The sequence below is a fragment of the Excalfactoria chinensis genome, chromosome 5 (genome assembly GCF_039878825.1).
Source record: "Excalfactoria chinensis isolate bCotChi1 chromosome 5, bCotChi1.hap2, whole genome shotgun sequence".
Taxonomy (NCBI): domain Eukaryota; kingdom Metazoa; phylum Chordata; class Aves; order Galliformes; family Phasianidae; genus Excalfactoria; species Excalfactoria chinensis.
This window is the reverse complement of record NC_092829.1, coordinates 40,447,394-40,467,924: the sequence shown is the minus strand read 5'-3', so window position 1 is coordinate 40,467,924 and position 20,531 is coordinate 40,447,394. Positions and strand designations below refer to the sequence as shown.

The following is a 20,531-nucleotide window of genomic DNA, read 5'->3' as shown; positions in this document are numbered from 1 at the left end:
GGGGAGGCCACGCTTAAGTGACCTGCGAGGTTTCTTTGAAGATACAAAGGCTGCAATTGATAAAGGAGAGTTGGCAGCCACAGATGAGCTGGGTATTTCAAAAAGAGCGTGAGAGGGCTCCAAATCAGAGGCCTGTGGGTGAAGGGGAGCAGAAGGATTGAAGCAAGACAGCTGCAGAAACAGGAAACCATCTTAAAAATATACATTGGAAAAATGAGTCTATGTTTATACGTTATTTTCATGGGGAAAATGAAAGATAGCATCATTTCCAAAGCTTATCTTGCAGTTTGGGAGGCAAAGTATCAGAAAATAAGATCTTTATTAAACAAGGAATGTAGCAGACTGTAACAGCATACTGACAAAAAAAAAAACCTTTGCTGATTACAGCCTGCCTGGTAGCAATATGAAATTCTGGTTTTGTTTAACAAAACATTTTCCCATGAATGGGAAGGTTTGGACTACAGTAGATAAAAGAAACCAAATCATTTCCAAAGATCTTCAAACTTAAGGACAGAACGTATTCCACAGAGGCTTCTTAAATAACAAACTGCATCGTGGCATCCTGCCTCTCTTGCCCCACTGAACCATAATGGTGCTATAACTGTTTCTTACTCTGCCTCACTCTACAGGCCTCCATTTGCTGGGATGCTGAAGGATCTCCCCTAACTCTGCAGTGGTTTCAGGGCTGTAATGAGGTTCTGTAATCCAGCGTGTTCACAAGATGAACATATGTGTATATTTGTCACAGTCAGGCATACAAGCATTCAGCCTTTTCAGTTTCAAAATAGCAGTGGCTCCTCTTCTGTACTTTCAGACTTGTGTTACAGACAATGCACTCGCTTGTGGAAGCAGCATTGCCCATTTAACTCCACCAACTTCAGTTAAAGAATGAATGTAAGAGTAAAAGCTTGGGTCTTGTGTCAACAACCTGAAATCAGTCCTGTCTGCACATCCCTGGTGGGTGTCTTCTCTACCCAGGAAAGAGAAGTTGTACAGGGAGGACTTCATAAGAAGTGAATGTACATGTCCAAGAATAACCTTATTTTTCTCTTCTAACTCTTGTCATATTTAAGTTAAGTAAGCTAGCAGTTAACCTTACTAAGATTTACTTGCTAAAAAGGAATGAAAACAGTTTTAAGAGTGCTGGGAGACCTGTGTGGGAGGCACAGATTTGGTAGCTTGAGCAAGGAGATCACAGTCTAGAAAAGGATTCTGTTAAAGCAGCAGCAGCAGGAGGTAATGTTAGCATGAAATCCCAAATGATGTTGGCCTCAGAATTGTATTTTATTTCCCTGGCTGGTACTGGTGGCAGATCTTGATGGTCATCTGCTTTGGGCTGTGGCTAACCAAAGCCTGGCGTGAGTAGGAGAAAGACAGCTGTAGAGTTCAGGAAGACTTTTTAATGTGGGAGCCTTCTGAGAGGCAGGAGCTGCACAGCTGCTGTTCAAGGGAGAATATATGCCCTTTGAGCAGCCCCATTAGAGTCACTGGGAGTGCTTACAACCTTTGCTGTTCATCTGAATCAACGTTTTTAGTGGTGACAGTGGAAATGCTGCTTTGGGCTGTTTTATTTTTTAAACTCCTATGCAAAAGATCATCTGTCCCCTTACTAATTTTATCCTCTGTGCTAGGTCACCCTACTGCCTCTTGTGTTGTGATGACACAGGCAGAGGAAGTCTTTCTTTTGCTTCTGTGTCTGGAGTCCTGGCATCACCTTTGATGACCTATGCTTCAGCATCCCCAGGGTAACAGGATACAATGAAAGGTAGGTTGTCTTCCAGAAAGAAGCCTCTACCTAATAATTCAGCTGAGAATTGCAGTGATTTCTAATCATATCTCCAAAGGAGTTTTCAATGGACGGGGGAATGACTGAGCATATATTCCCTAATATTTCTGTATTTAGTAAGTAATTACCTTTGAGCAAAATTATATCTTCGTTTTCTTTTCGTTACGGAAGATGAATTGAGAGATCAAAATTATAGAGTGCTGTATAGGCACAAGAAACACACAGGGACACTTTGCTTCCAACAAGGATATACCAACTATGGTGATAACTAATGAAATACTCAGTCCTTAAATTTAAGCCTGCCATTCTGAGTTCATCAACCAGTTTGTACTCAAAGGCACAGGTCCTTATAAAAACTTGCTGACCAATTCTAAGAAAAGCAACAATATAAAGAGGGAAAAGAGACATTTATAAAACCTATGACTTTATGTGCAACTCTGAATGCAACTGGAGAGCACATTTAAAATGTTTTAAAGCTGGGGGAAGCTGAGAGGGAGAGATTTATTTCTAAGGGTTGTCATCTCAAAACGAAAAGCAGCCAGGGTTGGAGCACCAGCTTTGCAATTCTCAAATGCTATAACTCAGTCTGTGCTGTCTTATATTAAATTCATGACAGTTCAACGGTATTCCACTGCAGTTCTTTATCAGTTCTAGATTACATCATACTGTGAATTTCTGTCTGTTAATATTGATCTCTGTAAATCATTTGGAATCAAATGGAAAGCTGTGATGCACTTCAACATGCAATGTACTCACTCTGTCCTTGAAACTGATTTTAAAACAAACAAAGCTGCACTTGCAAAGATTATATTACTTTTCTGCAAGGTGAGATTTACCCCTTTGGACTGTCAATAGTTGGATGAAAGCCTTCCATGGAAAATATGAGAACAAGGGAGAAAATCATTTATTGTTGCTTGATGTTGACTGAGGGAGCCATAGAGGTGCTGCATGCCTGAAGGGCTCCCATCACAATCACAAAGCCTGATTTTTTGATAGATATTTCTGTAGTCACAGAGATAGAAGTTTGATAGACTGAAAGCTAGCTCCTGTGCACTTACCTGGCTAGATTTGGGCATTTTTTCCCCCTTTATTCACAGAATAACAGAATTATTGGGGTTGGAAGGAACCTCAGAAGATCATTTAGTCCAATCCTCTCTGCTACAGCAGGTTCCCTACAGTAGGTTGAACAGGGAAGCATCCAGATGAATTTTGAGTATCTCCAGAGACTGAATCTCCACAACAACCTCTCTAGGCATCTTGTTCCAGTGCTTTGGAGGTTATTTTCATATTATTAACCACATTTTGCTTAAATATGTACTTCATTTTCATCCGTGTTCTTCAAATATTGCTTGGCTTTGCTATGAGCTGAGAAACATTTGCTGTGCTGCACCTGCTGACTGCATTTTGTTCTCCATCTATTCGTACTGGGCTGTATTTGATTGTGAGTGAAGGTTGTTTTAAGAATCCCTTTAGGATCCTTAAAGAAGAGTGCTGGTGTAGAATTGTCAGTATTGAACAGATGCATATCAAACTGTGAGATAAATGAAAGTTGTTCTGGGGGGAAAAATGAAAGTGATATTGTATTATGTTAGAGATCATCACAGGTTCTTACTCATTCCATTAACTTAGTGGAACTCCCACCTGCAATGACTTGATTCCACTGAAAATTATTGGGAGGTGGAACTGAGTAAATAGGAGCAGAACTGTGCACACAAGGCAAGGTGGCAGGAATGTTCTGTTGCTTCCTGAAGGGCTGGGATGGTTTCCAGACCCTGTTTCTCATAGTGAGAGAGAAGGGCAGTGAACACTGCAAATGGCTGTTATCTGCCTTAGAGCCAGCACCTGCCTGAAAGCAGCTCGTAGCTGGACTGGGCCAGGCACTGTGCTTCTCTTGGAGTACACATTAACCTCAAATGGTACAATTTTCAAGATATACTTTACTCAAGACCATAGTAAAAGTGTCAGAATTTACCTTGTATGAACATTCCCTAACACAAAAATCATCCTCAAGAAATCATGGAGCTAAATTACAGCAAAAATCTGCTTTCAGTAACTGAAATAAGGCACACAGCTTTGCTAATGTGATGTTTTGTTCTATGAAGGGTATAGATTTGTCTCTGTCTTTCTGTTGCTGATCTAGGCGAGATCCAGCAAAACAAGCATCTGGTGATGAGGAAAAGTCAACTTACAATATTGGAAGCTTTGTGTCAGCGCATAACGAAAATATGCTTATAGAAGCTGCTAAATATGTGTTACTAGGAGCTGAGTTCAGGAATCCTGAAGGCTCTAAGTCTGCATGTTCAAAAGAGTAAATGCAGCACGTATATAGCTGATCTGTGTAGCTCCTACCACATGCTACCACTACAGTTCCAAAAGTGGCTAGTGATTTGGCTTTGCTTTATTTGTAGTTGATCTGTTTTGGGGAGTCCTTCGAGGTCCTTGACTTTCTGAGATTGACCCAATCAACTTTTCTACTGAAAATGAAAGTCTGCTAATGCTGGGTGATGTTTTTAAAATCTCAGCCAATTTGCAGGTGCAGGAGCATAGCAACAGGCACAAACCCATCGATACAGGCGTGAATATTTCACACAGACTATTTACAGTACACAGAACAGGAGGCACTGGCCTTTTCTTGAGCAAGATGTGCAGCCCTGGGTGCCTCAAGTGCACCCTTTTCATTTAACCACGCACAAGCAAAAATTAGGGTCTCTTTCTAATGGAGGAGCACAGAACATGCTGCGTTATGCACAAAGCACATGCTTGCCTAACAGCTGACTATTTCTCTAATACATCAAAATAATTAGAACATGTCTTTCTCTGTTTTTAAATTGAAATGAGAGATTTACTTTTGTTGAATGATTCACTTTTCACAACTGTTATTATTTCTCAGGCTTACTCTGAGTCTACATCAACAACTGAAATGTTCTGAGACAAACAAGGAAGAAAATGACCTGTATATCTTCATTGGCATAAGCGGCTCCTAAAGCTGGGTGTTGAAAGGTAAGCACAGTTGAAATAAATCTGAACAGTTCTGACTCCCATGTTTAAAGCATTGCTTAAGTCTCTTGATTAACCCAGCTCCTCAATATTTGACACAAATCGATAATTGAGATGTCTTTGCTTTTCTCTAGCTTTGTGATTATGTATGTGGACGGTGCCATGAAATACGATATTTAATCCTGTTGAAATAATTCTTACATGCTGTATATGATCATGGTTCAATAATTGGCACTAAGGGTAAAATGCACTGTGTTTCTTCTGTAAGTAAACAGGATTTGTATAATACAAGTGTGAGTAAATGGAAAGCAAAATCCACCTTATGACAACAAATCTTCAGCCAGCTGTTGGGCATGCAGGTTTCCTGATTTTTGTTTGTTTTTGAACCTGTGGCTCAGCACCAGCAGTCTGTTGTTCCAGTGAGAGCTAAATCAGAGTGAATAGCGCCAGGATGTGCTGTAGCTGTGTGCTCTAGGGAACAGGAAGATGCTCTACCTATAGTTTCCTGGATATGGGAAAAAGCCTTCTCTAGATATCGCAGTGCAGAAGGGCTGTATTTAAATGGATGGCTTACAAAGCACAGTGCTATGCTTGTTCCTAAGACACCGCATGTTTAGTCATTGTTTACTCATGGACTGATTCATGGGTGGATTCTGCCAGGCTTTGCAGATGTATTCCCAGCCTGTAGGTATCCTTGAAGTAAAGATGACTGGGGAATAACAGGGAAGCAAAGAAATATCATGGTGGCACAAATTGCTCATAGTTGGCCAACATTCAGAAGTGGGTCTTCCTAATTTAGGCTGTGTTCTCATGCAAAGCTGGACCTCTCTGTGCTTTTAGGATGGATGCCTGTCCTGCAATGGAGCCTGCAGGAGCGTACTTACTGGGTTTCCTATGAAGGGATGAGAGAAAAGGGGTACCCAAATCCATAAAGGCCAGTCTCCTGTGAAATTTTCAGCCTGTAATTAAAAATGAAACATATTACTACAAGTTCTGTTAAAATTGTTCTCCAGCTTACAGACGTCCAGCCTATTTAAAACATGGAGAAAAATATTGCTTTCTAAAATTGATTTTAAAATATTTTAGCTTTTTATTTGCTTTATTGCGTTAATCCCCTTAAGAGCCCTTCAGAAGATTAAGAGATCTCCATGCAGACATGCTCAGAGGTGCTGTGCTTCTGTAGCCCAGTTTGACCATCGCATAAAGCAAACAGAGAAATATACCCAGAAAAGAGCAGTGCATCCCAGAAAAGGTGGTGTGGGAATTCAATGAAATCACTGTCCATTCTCCTGGGTGTACATATACACAGTTGTTAGCAGGCGTGTTTGTCTGTATGTACAAAAATATGTATAAAACTCACTGGGACAAAACCTGGATGAGTACATTTGGATTGCTAATGGGTTCTTTTTCAGCTTCATTTCCACGTTACATCTCTTATCCTACTGATTATTTCCCCCACCCATCCCCACTAAGTCTGCGTGAGAACTGTGGAATGCATCTAATGTTTTGAGAGATATTTTGAAGTACTTTGGAAGAAAAAAAGGTTTAGACATAAAGGCTTTTGGTTTTTTTGCCACACACGTCAGAAGTCCAAGAGGTTTGAAGAGCATTTAATCCAGTTGGAAATCAGGCAAGGGATGATGTATCAAAATATGAATTAAAACTTTCGGTGTTGAAAATATAGAGCTAATTACCTTGGCTAAAAAAAAAAGTACAGTCTTTTAATTCACTCCAGCCGATAGACCATAGACAGCGGGTTAACAAGCACATAAGTAGTGATGGTAAGACTTAACAGATGGGTCCTACGTACCTAGACATCTGCTCAGCCAACCAAGATTCCCAAAAGATCAGCTTCATGTCTGGAAATGTAACCACTGGTGTCTAAAATAGAAGATATGGAAACAGAAGTTGGGTTTTTGGGGGGGTTTTGTTGTTTTTTTTTTCTCCCATATTGTGTGCTGTACCAGAAGGAAAAACAAAAAAGCACACACAAAATCCAACTAACAAACAAACTGGAGCCACATGTAATGGTGGTGGTCAAGAATTGCTCAAAGAGCATGTGCCTTAAGTCACAACAAAGGAAAGGTATGCCAAGGGTACTTTGCTTTAGCTACAAAACATACACACAGGAATCACTACATACCTAGGAGCTATGAGGGTTAAACAAACTGATCAGTCTTTCCTGTCTATTCAATAACTTGCATTTAAAAGAGAGAGCATTATTTTGTCATTCATATCTGAGAAACAGGATTTTTTTTTTGTCATTGATGTGCAGCAGAACTCTGAATTCTGGCTGCAAAAAGAGGCCAGAGAGCAGATGAGGCAAAATGACAGATTCAGGTAAAACATGAGCAGCCGGCTCACAACAAGCAAGTGCAGTGCGTGCCAGTCCTGCTCTTCCCTGGGGATAGGGCAGAACTGCCTTAGAAAGAACAGATGGAAACAGCTGCCAACAAACGAATACTGGAAAGGATTCAAGCCACAGTATTCACTGCAACTCAGGAGTTAGAGGCCTGACCTTACCTGATGGCAGGTACTTAAGATTTTGAACCAGACAGCTGTCAGTCAGTCCTTAGTTATGAGACCAGAAAAAGCTGTCGTGAAACGAAAGCCGTCTACAGGACATTCCCTGATCTCTTTGTAATTCCGGTATGAGAAAGTGAAATACCTCCCTAACCACAGTGCTTCAGAACAAATTTGTCTATCTTCCAGCAGAAAATCGTATTCCTTCATGCTCCTAGACAAAACAGATCCGAGCTGATGGGTCTGTAGAGTCTTGCTTACACTTCTGCATAGAGAGTTCAGGTGGGTTGCATTTAACTAATAGAAGCTTGCAATTTTTTAATCCAGATGTCTTTCTTACAGAAGAAGATACCAAGAGAGATGTTGGAAAACTGAGCCCTGATGACCTTTTCTCTGAGCTTGGAGCAAACAGTGCTTTTGGCAGAACAGTGTCTTCCTCTTTCATGCCCAGGATGAAGTCAAAACGCCCCACGGAAGGCCTGTAATGCTTATAAGTGAGTTTTGCCTGGACAGAAGCAAGCCACCTGAGCTTATTTCTCAGGGAAGTCCTAAGGTAAAAGGCTTCTTTAAGCTGTGGTTGTACATAGTACTAAAATTAAAAGAACACTGCTAATGTATTTTTTGTGAATATGCCTGTGCCATAATTCATTCACTCAAAACAGTGGTTTCTCTTGACCTTGAGATAAGATTTAACAGGTGGCAAAAAGATAAATTTAGGAAATTCAGTGACGTAATGCTGATAATTTTATGTTGTCTTGCATATTTTCTAGCACACCATGAAGAATAAATAAATGGCAAAAGCTAAAGTGTCCTTGGCAAACAAACAAACAACGTAGCACCCTGTGATATTTTTACCTTTGCTTCTCCTCACCAAACACACTGCTCGCTCCCGCAGAGCTTGAAATATTCCCCCAGCATGTTAATTTATTTTCTCCAGAGTTGCCCTGGCTGTTGGATTTAACGTCTCTCTTGGGAGTACTTCTAAACCAAATGGCTGACTCCATTCTAGCTTTGTTAATTAGGCACATTACTTTGTTGCTTTTTTTTTTCATATTGTTTAGCGTAATTGGCATTTGTGCAGCTTTTTAAAGCCATGTTTGGGCCTACATTTTGTACAGCTGGCTCTGAACTGCAAGCTATTTCAAGTGTCTAGTTCTCAAGAAGACCACCTTCAGAGCTTAGAACATCTGTGCTAAGTACATCCCATGCTTCCTTTCCAAAATGAAGGAAATGACTGGTGTGACACATGTTCTACCCCATGTACGTTTGTATTTCTATGGCATTATGCTTGTAATGGGAGCATTAGCTGTCCTGTTTGAGGAAGAGAACTTCATCTACAAGCTGCTTGATAATGTTTGCCTATACTGTAGTCTTTGTCCTAACCACCAGTATGCAACTCATGGGGATACGCTGCCATATAGACATAAAATCCTGTGATTTTTCACATAGAAGTGAATCTTACAAGCTATGAATTCCTACAGATAAGGGTACCAAAGTTGTGTCAACTGCCAAGAAAGACTAATGGAGTTACACTAGACAGACATTCAACCCATTAATTTCAGTCGTGTTGGTATGAGATGATATTCTGTATCTGAACTGAAGCAGTATAAAAGTTTAGGAAAAACAATAGATATATGCCTTGGAGAAATGGTCTCTTTTTTTTATATACAAATGCTGCCCTCCAGTGGTCTGGAAAAAAAACAACAAACCAACACCAAAAAAACAAACAACTGGTAAATGCAATGCTTATTGATTGCAGTAATGTAGTTTCTGCTCACATTGTGGCGGGTAGAAATAAATTGTACCTCTCAGTATCACTTGGATTGTCCAGGCTCCAGCCTCAGGAAGCCCACAGGTGGCATAAAGCAAGGTGAAGGCCGTTGTAACAACGGGGTATTGCTTTACCAGTATTGCCTACTAGCTCTCTTCTGTGAATGATCAACTGAAAATAAATTCTTTCTCATTAAAGGCAGAATCGTAATGCTCTGCCACTCAGTGATAGTCAACTCTGCTGACTTCAAATAGAACCACAGGTGAGGAAATAGTTATGAGTTGGACGAACAAGGGCATTTGTTCTCAAACATGATGGATTCTCTGAACTGAGTGCAGCACTCAGTGGCTGTCAGTCAACAAAGGAGACCATTCTCAGAGTATAAATCCTGAGCCACACATAAAGCACAAGTCATTCGGATTTTGTTTTTTGGTTATGGCAAGCCAGTCTTACGATTGATTTAGTAAAGCATGAATGTGAAGGAATGTTGTATGACCAAAGTGTAAGGTAGATCGATCTCTAGATGTGTTGCCTCTACACTTCCTTGCATGGCTTGAAATGTTCTTTCCAAACATGAGACCATTTCTCAGCTTGTCCATTTCTACACCTGCATTTTAGGTGGAGGTGACTGACTGTGTACCAGGAAGATTCACACCCTGAAAGGCTGAAGGGCTCTGCCACCAGAGAATAGCACTGCAATCCTTCTGCCATCTCCTGCTCTTGTGCATGTGCTTTCTGGTATGTAACCAGTCTCCCCCAGCACCACTTCTAACATCGCAGCTGGACGGTGAGTTCAAACCTTTTCTCTTTCCTTTTGTCTTCTTTTTCACATAGGTAAACCAAATGAAAATAGGCTGCTGAATTTGGGCCTTAACAGACAAAAATCTAACTATTCATTCATTTTTTTTTCTCCCTCTCCTTAGAAGCCTCTTTGGCAACGAAATGCTTGACTTTTCCAACATGTTTTTCTTGGTGTATGAAGCTCCAGGTGCTAAATGAAAGCTATGACCGTTTTTGCTATTTCCTATACCTGTTGTTTCCTACACGTTGAACTCACCCAAAGGAATTTCGGAAATAACTGCAATATGAAAGTTGTCCAGCAGATGCTGCTGTTGGACAGAAAAAAAAAAAAAAGCCAAAAGGCTCAAGGTCAGTTTCAGTGGATTAGGGAGAACCTGAGCTTCAGAGGGCTACTGCAGTTCCAGGTTGTTATTCAGCACCTCAGATGTGGTTTGTAGAGACTGGGAGACGCATCTCACAGCCATGTGATTGCAACATTAGGTGACTGTGCTGAGTCCCAGAACTCTGAATTCCTGATTCCAAGCAAAAAAAAAGTAAATACAAACAAAATAACCCAACCAAAGCACCAAACCCACTGCCGTTACAGTTTCTCTCCTTCTCTCTGATGAAGTGGGTTACTGGTTGTCAGTTTTTAATGCATTTGCATATCAATAATGGAAAGCTTCACTTCACGTGCAGCATTTTCCTTCCTGTTGATTAATATGGAATTTTTTATTGAGTCTTATCTGATGTTGCTCAGAGTCACGTGGAAGATAATTTGGTGATGTTTTAGAAAGAAATGAGTTCAGTGTCATGCCAGTTGTGTCAGTGGGAAGATCCTGAGGATTTTTGTAACTAGTAGGGTAGATCAGCATTCATTAACTTGTATTGTTAAGATGTTATTCAGAAGTGTCTATGTATGTGAGAGATGTATTTCTGGGTCTTGCCCATAGGGATGTCTCTAGGTTCCTTCTGCTGGCTCAGAAAGCTTTATGTCAGACATTGCTAACTCCTGATGAGACCAAGGTGGGAAAGGACAAAGGAGGCTTTTCTGTGTGACATTAGGGCTCATTTTGTACCCTGCTAGCCCTGAATCTCAACTACTGACTGTCAAACCACAAGCTTCTACTTAACAGCATTCCCAGGTGTACAACAGGCTCTGCACAGACCATTGAGGGAAGGTCTTGGCTGTGGAGAATGCATGATCCGAAGGTTCGCCTTTGGATGATGTTCTTCTGGAGGTGTCAATACCAATTCTATGAGTAGAGTGAGCAAGCTGTCCCCTTCGCAATATTTGACCCTTTCAAGTATCTCTGCAAAATGCAATCTGTAAAATGAAAACTCTTTTCCCTTTCACATTCAGCAATGCCTACCAGGTCTTTGTCTTGTATTTGAAATAACAGGTCATTCTGAAAGAGCAGCACTGGTACAAGGCAACTACCCACTTTGTATTTATTTAATAGTGTTGGATACAGATGAGAAAATACTTTAAGAAGAAAAAATATTTATCAGGAATAGCTCATATTTCTCTTATACCTAAAATTGAATTTTTAGTGTGTGGACATTTCTGTATCAGTTTCAATTGTAATCTGGGAAATAATATATAATAAGATAACAACTTTCCCATCCTGCATCCTACATTGATTCAGAATTATAGTATAAGTTGATGACTTCAGACTATTGGTGTGTGTAGTGCACGCTTGTGCATTCCTGTAGGCCAAGCTGGACTGCAGTCTGTCTTGCAGGATGATCCCTACATGATCCCAACTGGGATGGTTATTGGGATCGTCCCGATTTAAGAAGCAGTGTCTGCAAATGTTGGGTCAGCCTTGTGCTCATTCTTCTGCTCTGCCTATGTCCCATGTCACTGACAAAGCAAAGTTCTGAATCCAAATGATGTCCAGCTTTGAAATGTTTCCATGTGGGCAGGACTGTGTCAGCAATGCACCATCCCCTTGATGCATAGAGTAACTTCCGGTATTTATTTTGAATATACCACCTTAGGAACAGACAGGAAAAAATGCGCACATTTTCCTTGCTTAAGTTGAAAAATAAATACAGCTGTGATCTAAAGGTATGTTTATCAGCACTGATGCACCTTGGCCTTACTCCAGTGGATTTCTCTCACTGACATCAGTGGGAAAAATATGGGCTCTGCACAGTAAATCTAGGAATATTTTTTTCTTCTTTATCCATCCATCTATTTTGGGATGTGCTAAATGCTTGCTCTCTGTTGTAACATTAACATCAGTATGTGGAAACTTGGGTTGCTAAAATAAATCAGTGAAATGCAATATACATGACTTCACATAGAACTGCATGTACATTGTTGAGCACAAGCACTCTGTGTCCGCTGTGCCATGCCAGCTGGACCCAGGGTGCTTCCTATTGTGCCCCATGGGGTCTCACAGCGAGGCAGGGGAGAGCTTTGTGCTAAGGGTCTTCTTAGTTGGGTCTTCTTAGTTCCTGATCCAGCAAAATGTTTTTTGATTGCCATTACTGTACCTGTAGATTTGAAGTAAGTAAGCAGCCTCAGAGCACAGGGATGGCAAGGTCTGTAGTACTTCTCAAAAGCATCTTTTGCATATGGGCCTGATTGTTCACTGGAGGCAATGGAATTATCGTCTGTATGGAAAGATTTGGTTTGTGAGGATCTGACTGTGTTTAGTTTTTGTGAGTTAATGACACTACCTCCAATCAGACTAAAGTGGGACATTTTTTCTGATCTTAGCAGTTGCTCCTGATTCATGCTAGTATGAATTATAACACCAAAATTCATTTAATTCTTAGTTTTAAGGGGGGGAAAAATGAACGTAAATAAGGGGAATAAAAAAAGGAAAAGATGAACATTTACAAGCTGGACTGTGTTTTCTGCCCACAGCGAAGCCAACAGGAGACCCTTACAAAGCTGGATGTTGGTTAAGGTGCTGAGGGGGCAGTCCTGCCCCAGCCTCTATGACCAGCCAAGCTCGACATGCCTGCACAGCAGCCCTGTGTCCTCTGTGCCCTCATTCATCATCCACCGTGGTCACCGCCGCGCACCACGAGGGAGCCCATGAGTTGCTTCTCTCTTTGAGGAGTTGCTCCTCCTGTTGAAGAGGTACAAGCTGCACAAATTCCTTCAGTACTAATCACCTAAGGGAGAATACAGTGACTGATCTGTCATCAAACGTTTAGAGCTGATGATGGTATCTGTTGTTTATTTGTTTGGCTGTTCTTTAAACAAGAACCACAGCAATGTGACAAGGAGCAGGTTGTTGTATGTGGGCTCCAGCAACTGGCTGTTCTAGTCCAAATGTACACAAACACCCTGGTACTTTCTTATCAATGACTATTTGCTTGGAGCTTCATGTTTTTCAGTTTTGTGGCAAGCTTGCAAGGTTACATGTATATACTGAATGAAACATACCCCACCGGTTATTTTTAGAGAGGCTCTAAACAAGAAGCAAATCCCTGGAGCAGTGCTGCCAGAGATGCTTAAAGTTCAAATCCAAATTAAAACTGCCAATCTTGGGCTTAAATTCCAACCTGAACTTGAGGAAAACTCTGATCTGTACCTTGAACTTTGTGACAGAAAGTGACTTCTAAGTCTTTTCTAATACCTGAGTGTATATGGATATGGTGTAGGCACTTAAAATTATGTCTTGAATGGAAAATCTGCATATGTAGTACCTGATCTTGCAAAATGTCATCGTAAGGCTTTAATTTATAGTAGCTACAATGGAATCTGGAGAGTCTAATTTATTAGGACTCCCACTTCTATCACAGCTTTGTAAGCTCTAGTCATGTAATAGTGAACTTGGGGGAACAAGACAAATATGCTTGTTTACCTCACAGACCTTCTTAGTGAAGACCACTGACACATAAGATTTGGTTCAGAAATCACTGGGATACCACAGGAAGAAAGTAGACCCCTTTTCAGCGATGCCTTTGCACAAAGTAACTGAAAGTAGCGCAGCTGAAGCAAGCACTTGATTTCTTTGCTGAATCAGAGCCTGTATCTTCTTCCTGCCAAGGCAGCGATCTTAACACTGCTCCTAAATGCACCAGTAACTCTAGAGGCTCTAATGAAAGTCAAGATAATGCCACAGATTTTATAAATAAGGGTCTTTATTTAGAATACTGTTGAAAACATTCTTGGCAATCACATCGTATAAATATATAAAGTTAAAGTTTGGCACAACAAACCAAGCAACATTAAATATATATATTTTTAATTTTTCCTATTTTTGTTTTTTGTTTTTAATTTTAGCTTTTGTTTCATTTTTTTCCCTTTTTCTTCTTTTTTTTCTTTTTTTTTTCTTTTTTTCTTTTTTTTTTCCAAAGCAACTCTTATTTACAATTATACAAAAAGTTTTATAAAAAATGGTCCACAACCTTATTTTGGCCAGAACAGGGGTAATAAGAAGAAGGGTCTGTCATGCCACTGCTGTTGTAGATTTCTCTTCTCCTCCGTATTCAAGAGCCGGGTTCCTATTCTCCAAAGCCCAAATTAAACATTGGCCATTTCCCCGTATACGCTTTTATCTCTAGACATATTAAATAACCTTAGTTTAACAACCAATAAATAACTAAGTGTATTTTGCAGTTATACAGGTTTGAGAAGTTATAGAAGGAATTTTGTGTGATACTTTAAAACTGGAACAAGCCGTGAAGTCCTTTCTGTTTTAGAAGGCAGGTCTTGGAGCTTGGCTGAACGGAGCAATTTGTTCTCTGCGCAGTCCGGCTGGACTTGCCTTTATAGCACTTGGTAGATTGGATTGCTGCTGCTGCTGCTGTCCTGAGGAAGCGGGGTGCAGTTGGTGGGGGAAGGAATCTGAGCTCCACTGTCGTTCAGGCTTGCTCCTTCCTGGGGGGAACAGGGACTCCCTTCAGCAACAGCTTCAGCTGGAGGCAGTATGGGACATGTGGAGTTGTCTGTGGAAATCCTCTCCACAATGCTTGAAAGGCAGTCGAGGCTGGAAACAACAGAACTCTTCCCATGCTTTGGGTCTAAAAACAAAGACAAACATGATCCATTTACCTGCTGTGTACTTATATCGTAGGATGTAGTTCTTTCATAAAGAAATGAAAAGCCCACCAAGCGGCTGAAGTGCACATCTGAGAGCATGCAAAGAATCAGAGGAAATGAGTAAGAGTGAAGGATGCCAGTTATCAGGAAAGGGATTGTAATCTGTGAAACAGAGGAGAGACCTGAGTGAAACAGTCTGCTATTCAGGGAGGGTGGATCCAGGGCTCTACTTCAGTCCTCAGAAAAGGAATGGAAGATTGGAATTCTATCAGGCATCTCTCCAGTTTGGATCAATGATAACTGGTTAGAAAAGGCTTCAGGCAAAATGGGGTTAAGACTGAAAATCAGCGGCAGAGAAGAATATGTACCTAGATGCTCTATTTGCAAACGGGAAATGCAGCTATAACATATCCACTGCACTTGCAAATACATTTACATGAAATCCAGTGCTTCTGCCAGCATCAGCAGCTCACTGGCTGGACAGGCAGGCTGCTTCCCCAGCCTGGCTAAGTGACTAGGGATGGAGAAGGCCACAGGGAGGCTATGGCAATTGCTGCTGTCCCCATCCTCTGTGCTTCACACAGCCATATTCTCAACAGCAGATACTCACCATTTGGTGATTCCGTGTAGTAGCTGCTGTCATAACTGTTTCTCCTGCGAGAGCTGCAAGGCGGCCCGCTGTACTCCATCTGGAAAGGAGAATAATCTGAGTGAGGCTGGAGGACTGCCTTTTCCACAGGTCCAGGAACCATCTGATCTTGTATTTCAGTAGCTAATCTGTGCCATCGCTCTCAGCTGAAATGCTGTCAAGTTCATGTCATAGAATGAAGCAGACAGAATTAACTTGCCAAAAAAAGGAATGGATTTACACCAGAATGTGTAAATCCATGTCCGTTCCAAAGGCAAATTACCACCATCGCTATGACAGAAGCTGTGGCTTTACCAGAGATGAGGTTTTCCAGCAAACTCATCAGTACTGCCCTACATGTACAGTCAGTTTAGGAAAGGCAACTCAGGAGAGGAATTCTTTTGATCTAACTTTGGAAGACTTCTCCGAACATGAGTTCCTCTGAGAAAGCCACTACTCTACCTTTGGATTTCCTGCAGTTTCTCTTCTTACTTGGTTTTGTAAAGACAAACTGCCAAACCCTGACCACCATATTTCTGTTCAGTATGTGAATCTACAATGAAAAGGCTGTATTTTGAGGAGGGGACCTTTGTGTAACTCTCCCACCTTCCAACTATTTCACAGTCCCAAGAACTCAGCTCAGTGATTATTATCCCCACTAGAAAAAAACTGCAGAAGTGTCCTTGTGGTCCCGTTCTCGGCAGCAGTCCTGCAGCCACCCTTGTCCCCTCCCCATAACCCAAGGCTCTAAGCCTGGCCTCTTTTTCTTGCTGGTAAATGTCTGCAGTGGGGTCAAGTGAGAGGAGAGCTGGCCTTCTTAAGGGTCAAGGAAAACAACGCCCATTACTTGGGCCATCCTTCTGTTATCCCAATGAATGATAGAAAGCAAACGCTATGCTTGACCAGTTGCCCTGCACGTTTTCCCCTGCAATTCCCACACCCAAGGGGACCTGCCTCACTGCTGTCCTTCAAGGGACAGACAGCAGAGCATGAAATCAGAGGTGCCCGGAGGCCATTGTGTTTGCAGGCACACAGGGGACTGCCTAACCTTCCTCCCAGGAATCTAACAGACTTCCCTTTTCTTCCCAGAGACCTGGCATGTGGGGACCCTGCTTCCCTCCGCTGCTGAACTACAAGGAGGAAGGACCTCATTTCCTACCCGGGGCACTCACCATGCCGTCGGAGCAGTTGGAGCGAGGGCTGGAGGCATCTGACTCCCCACTGTAGTGCTCCAGTACTGGGTAGTATGCATCCTCCTGCTCGCGGAGCAGGGCCTGCAGGCTCTCGATGTAGCGGATGGCGTTGCGCAGAATCTCCACTTTGGGCAGACGCTGGTTGGGGTTGGTGGAGGTGCAGCGCTTGAGGGTCTCGAAGGCCTCATTGACCTTGCTGAGCCGCCGCCGCTCCCTCATGGTGGCAGCTTTGCGGCGGTCAGCGTTGGTGGTTTTCCTCTTGCAGGCCTTGCATGCCCACAGCAGGCAGCGGCCGGCCTGGTGGTGCCCACTGGGTGCCCGCACATGTTCCTCCTCGTGTGGGTGCCCGTGGTGGTGCCCGTGGTGGTGCGGGTGCTCCTCAGGCTTCAGCAGCCCTCCCACGTGCACCAGCCGGGGGTCCAGGTCCTCGAAGAAGTGCATGTCCGATGTGTTGAAGCACGGGTCATCGTAGAAGTCGTCAGCGGCCGTGAAGGAGCAGAGGGAGCCCTCCGTCATTTCCATGGGGCCCAGTAAGTCCATGGGGGCGATCGGGAATGCGGAGCAGGGCGAGTCGGTGGTCGGGGGGTACGTGGGGGGTCCCGAGGGTGGCTGTGCAAGGCAGGCAGGGAGCGGGGTCCTCGCACCCTGTCCCAGGCGAGGCCACCGGCGCGGGTTGTAACTGCTGGCACCACCACCGCCGACCCCTCCCCAGCCGCACCGCCTCGGGAGCGCCGCTCGGGGCCGTATTTATGCCGGAGCCCCCGGCGGGCCGGGGCGGGGCGCGGCGGGGCGGGGAGGGGGCCGCGGCTAACGGAGCCCCCGGAGCCTCGGCCCCCTGCGGGGGGGAAGGGGGAGTTGCGCGCGGCGGCGCGGGGAGGGCCGAGCGGCCCTCGGGTGTCGGAACCCCGCGCCTCGCCCGGAGGGACGGCCGCGGCCGCACGGTAACCGCGGGGGCGTCCGCGAAGGAACCGGGAGCGCGGGGCAGAGCGACGAGCCGGGGCGACGGGGCGAGGGCAGCGACGGGGTCGGGGCTGCGGCGCGGCGCGGCCGCCTGCAGGGGGGAGTAGCGGCCCGCGGCCGTCGGCGGAGCTCGGTGAAGCGAAGGGAACGGGAGCGAACCGCCCCGTCGGAGCTGCGGGAAGAGGCTCCGGGCCCGACGGGCGGCTGGCGGAGCGCTGCGTCCTTCGCCCCGCAGCGACGCGCCGGGACTGCTGCCGCGTGCTTTCCGTCGGCACACGGGCGCGTGACGCCGGCCGGGAGCTGTTCTGTCAGAACCCCAGCGGAGAGCCCGCACCACGGGATGTGCGGCTGGGGACCGGGGCCGCCGTCGGCGGGTCGGGCCCCGGAGCTGCGAGGTGTCGGGCGGGGCTCGGGCACGGTTAGCGGAGCTTGGCCTGAGGCACGGGGCTGAGCGGGACAGCGAGGCCTGGCCGAGCAGCCGGCGGGAGCGCGCTGCGGGCACGGCGACTGCGGGAAGCGCGCGGCTCCTCAGCTGAGCCGCGCGGCCGTGGTTCTGCTGTGACCCACCTGAGTTACAGTAAGTGACTCGTTGCACCTCGGCTCAGATGTGTACGTTTGCGTTTCAGGTTCCCCTTTGAACTCGAGCCTCAGCTTACCTTAATTCCAAAGCCTTTGAAGAGATTGACGTGACGTCGTGAGTGGTATTGTGCTGCACGTGTAACCGTGCTGCTGTCCAATTGCTTGTGCAATAAGAGTGTGTTACCTTGGGCAGAAAGCTGTGGCAGAGTTGGGGACGTGGAAGAGCAGGATGGCTTTGGTAACATCTCTCAAGGCTGCCGGAGTCTGGGTTAGGACTATCGCTTGAGCTGAGAATTGTTAGTCCCATTCTGTCATTACCCAAAGATTATGTATTTATTTATTTAAGTAGATGTTTTGGGCTCTGTACTAGTTTGTTCTTTCACTGTATCCAGTGCTGAAAAATGATCTGCCCCAAGGAGAGCAGCTATTGATCAGCCCTACGCATGCAGAAGTGTATCTCCCAGCTGTTCTGAGGCAGAGCAGCAAGCTCATGGAAACACACCACTGTTATTGTAGAGGCTCTTTGATCCAGAAGGAGAGAACAGAATGTTTGTTTTAACCTTTACAGAACAGCTAACGTAAAAATAATTTGTATTCAGAACAATGTTTTGTATACAATAAGACAAAACAAGTAGAAATGAGAAACAGTTACATGGTTTAACAGCTGTGCATTGGGTGTCGAGCATTGGTGCTGGCCTTGCTGACCCACTCAAAACATGGGAACTTTCCTCAGGTCATTGGTTTAATTAGTGGAAATGCTAATATTACTAACATTTACCTAAAGGTACAGCGTCATCTGCCACTGTGAATGTGCATCTAGGTTGTATCTGACCCCAGGAAAAGGCATTTGAGGACTGGCACGCGTAGTGGTTAATTTGGGCAGAGGCAACAGATGGTGAGACTTGGACAGGCAATACTGAGAGTCTGCCAGTAATTGCCTATGAATGCTCGGAAGTGCATGAGCTCACCTAAGTGGAAAAGTTAGGAGAAAGCCATGACCAGCTGGTGAGTTCTGCTCAGAATTATCTTTCAGTGAAGCTGCCCTTGAGCAGCTTCAACCTGCTTTAGCAGGGGGCTGGACTAGATCATCTCCAGAGGCCCCTTCTGGCCTCTGATTCTTCAAGGATGCATTCCTTGCAGCTGGCACCAAAACTCAAATTGTCTTTCTAGCATTTTGCCCAAGGATAGTTTTGTCCATAAAGATGTTATGGGCCAGAAACAAGTCTTTGTGAAGAACAGTATTCCGAGATGCTCTTCTCAATGTTGTGCGGTCAGAGAGGAGAAGAGGAAGGATATGGCATGAACTCCACCAAGATACTTGAAGTGAATTCCTCACTCTGATTGCAGACAGCAGCAAGCTCCCTTTCCATACAACCGCAGGAATTTCTTATGGCAGCATTTAGAAATGCACCATTTTTTATTCCTGTTTCGAAGCCTCTGTTGCCTTGACTCATCATTTTAAGTAAAGAATAGGTCTCTTCAGAGCTTCCGGTTTGAATGCTATATTTACTGCAGTGATGTTTCTGCAACTGTTCTGTATTATTTGGGCTTGGCTTTGTAAGAACATATACGGAATGTTGTCATACATGTATGACAGCATTCAGCAGTGGAAGATATCTGTACAGTTGCTTTAAATGCTGTTGACTTTATACCTGTTTCACACTGATCTTTCATCTCACTTTCTCAGGGCATGGTTGAAATGAAGCTGAGAAGAGAGTGGCAGGTTGTACTTCCTGCACTGCAAAGCATGGAGAGGATCATCCTGTACACAGTGGACGGGTTCTGCTGACAGAGATCACAGGCACACATGCCCCACAGCACAAGCGTCACGTGGACAAGAAAAGCTTTGGTTATCTACAGTAACTGATCTTTTCTTTTTCAGAGCATAGACTGGGAAAACAGCTGACTGTGAGATTACCTAGAATTAATAGAACTGTCTCTTCAGGCAGAGTCCAGAAGGTATTTTGGAAGAGAGAGAGAAAAAGGCCTAAAATCTGAAGAAGTACTGGCATGTTTGGCTACAAAGATAAAGATGAGAAGAGCCTCTAAGAAGCACATATGGCAGTATTTCAGGGGAAAAGAAGCAGCAAGTAAGTCTTACATTGAAAAGTTTAAATGTTGGGCTCCTTGTTCTGTTTGAATTCATTTAAGTTCTTCAGTGCTTGAAACCAGTGCCTGTATCGTAGGCTAGCAACCTTAAAGGAGACTGCTGTATATCAAACGTTGCCTGTACTAGCTATGTGGCACTAGTATATAACTCGACTAGCAGTTTTTCTCCATTCATACTTAGCGAGCTATGTATT

General features: G+C 44.0%; 1 protein-coding gene and 2 long non-coding RNA genes across 3 annotated transcripts in view; 2 read left to right on the top strand and 1 right to left on the bottom strand.

Annotated features, from left to right (window-relative positions):
- The first annotated feature begins 1,635 nt into the window (after positions 1-1,635).
- Positions 1,636-16,702, top strand: LOC140253517 (uncharacterized). Its single transcript, XR_011903874.1, has 6 exons — positions 1,636-1,765; positions 4,677-4,786; positions 7,649-7,859; positions 9,696-9,864; positions 12,739-12,957; positions 16,586-16,702. It is a non-coding gene; the product is annotated as an uncharacterized lncRNA (long non-coding RNA).
- Positions 14,596-17,555, bottom strand: MYOD1 (myogenic differentiation 1). Its single transcript, XM_072339155.1, has 3 exons — positions 16,669-17,555; positions 15,479-15,557; positions 14,596-14,849 (listed from the first exon to the last, which is right to left on the bottom strand). The coding sequence occupies exons 1-3, from the start codon at positions 17,227-17,229 to the stop codon at positions 14,596-14,598; spliced, it is 894 nt and encodes a 297-aa protein (XP_072195256.1). The 5' UTR covers positions 17,230-17,555.
- Positions 17,136-20,531, top strand: part of LOC140253516 (uncharacterized) — a 19,569-nt gene continuing 16,173 nt past the window's right edge. The window contains exons 1-3 of the long non-coding RNA XR_011903873.1: positions 17,136-17,219; positions 19,916-20,087; positions 20,174-20,318. This is a non-coding gene — a long non-coding RNA (uncharacterized lncRNA). The remainder of the gene's footprint in view (positions 17,220-19,915; positions 20,088-20,173; positions 20,319-20,531) is intronic.

What these genes read in the sequence shown, in the direction of transcription:
- MYOD1 (XM_072339155.1), bottom strand. Translation starts at nt 17,229, where the DNA reads ATGGACTTACTGGGCCCCATGGAAATGACGGAGGGCTCCCTCTGCTCC. An exon ending in CCAACTGCTCCGACGGCATG is followed by an intron (nt 15,558 to 16,668) that starts GTGAGTGCCCCG and finishes TCTCCTTTCCAG; the next exon opens with ATGGAGTACAGCGGGCCGCC. An exon ending in CTACACGGAATCACCAAATG is followed by an intron (nt 14,850 to 15,478) that starts GTGAGTATCTGC and finishes CTTTGTTTTTAG; the next exon opens with ACCCAAAGCATGGGAAGAGT.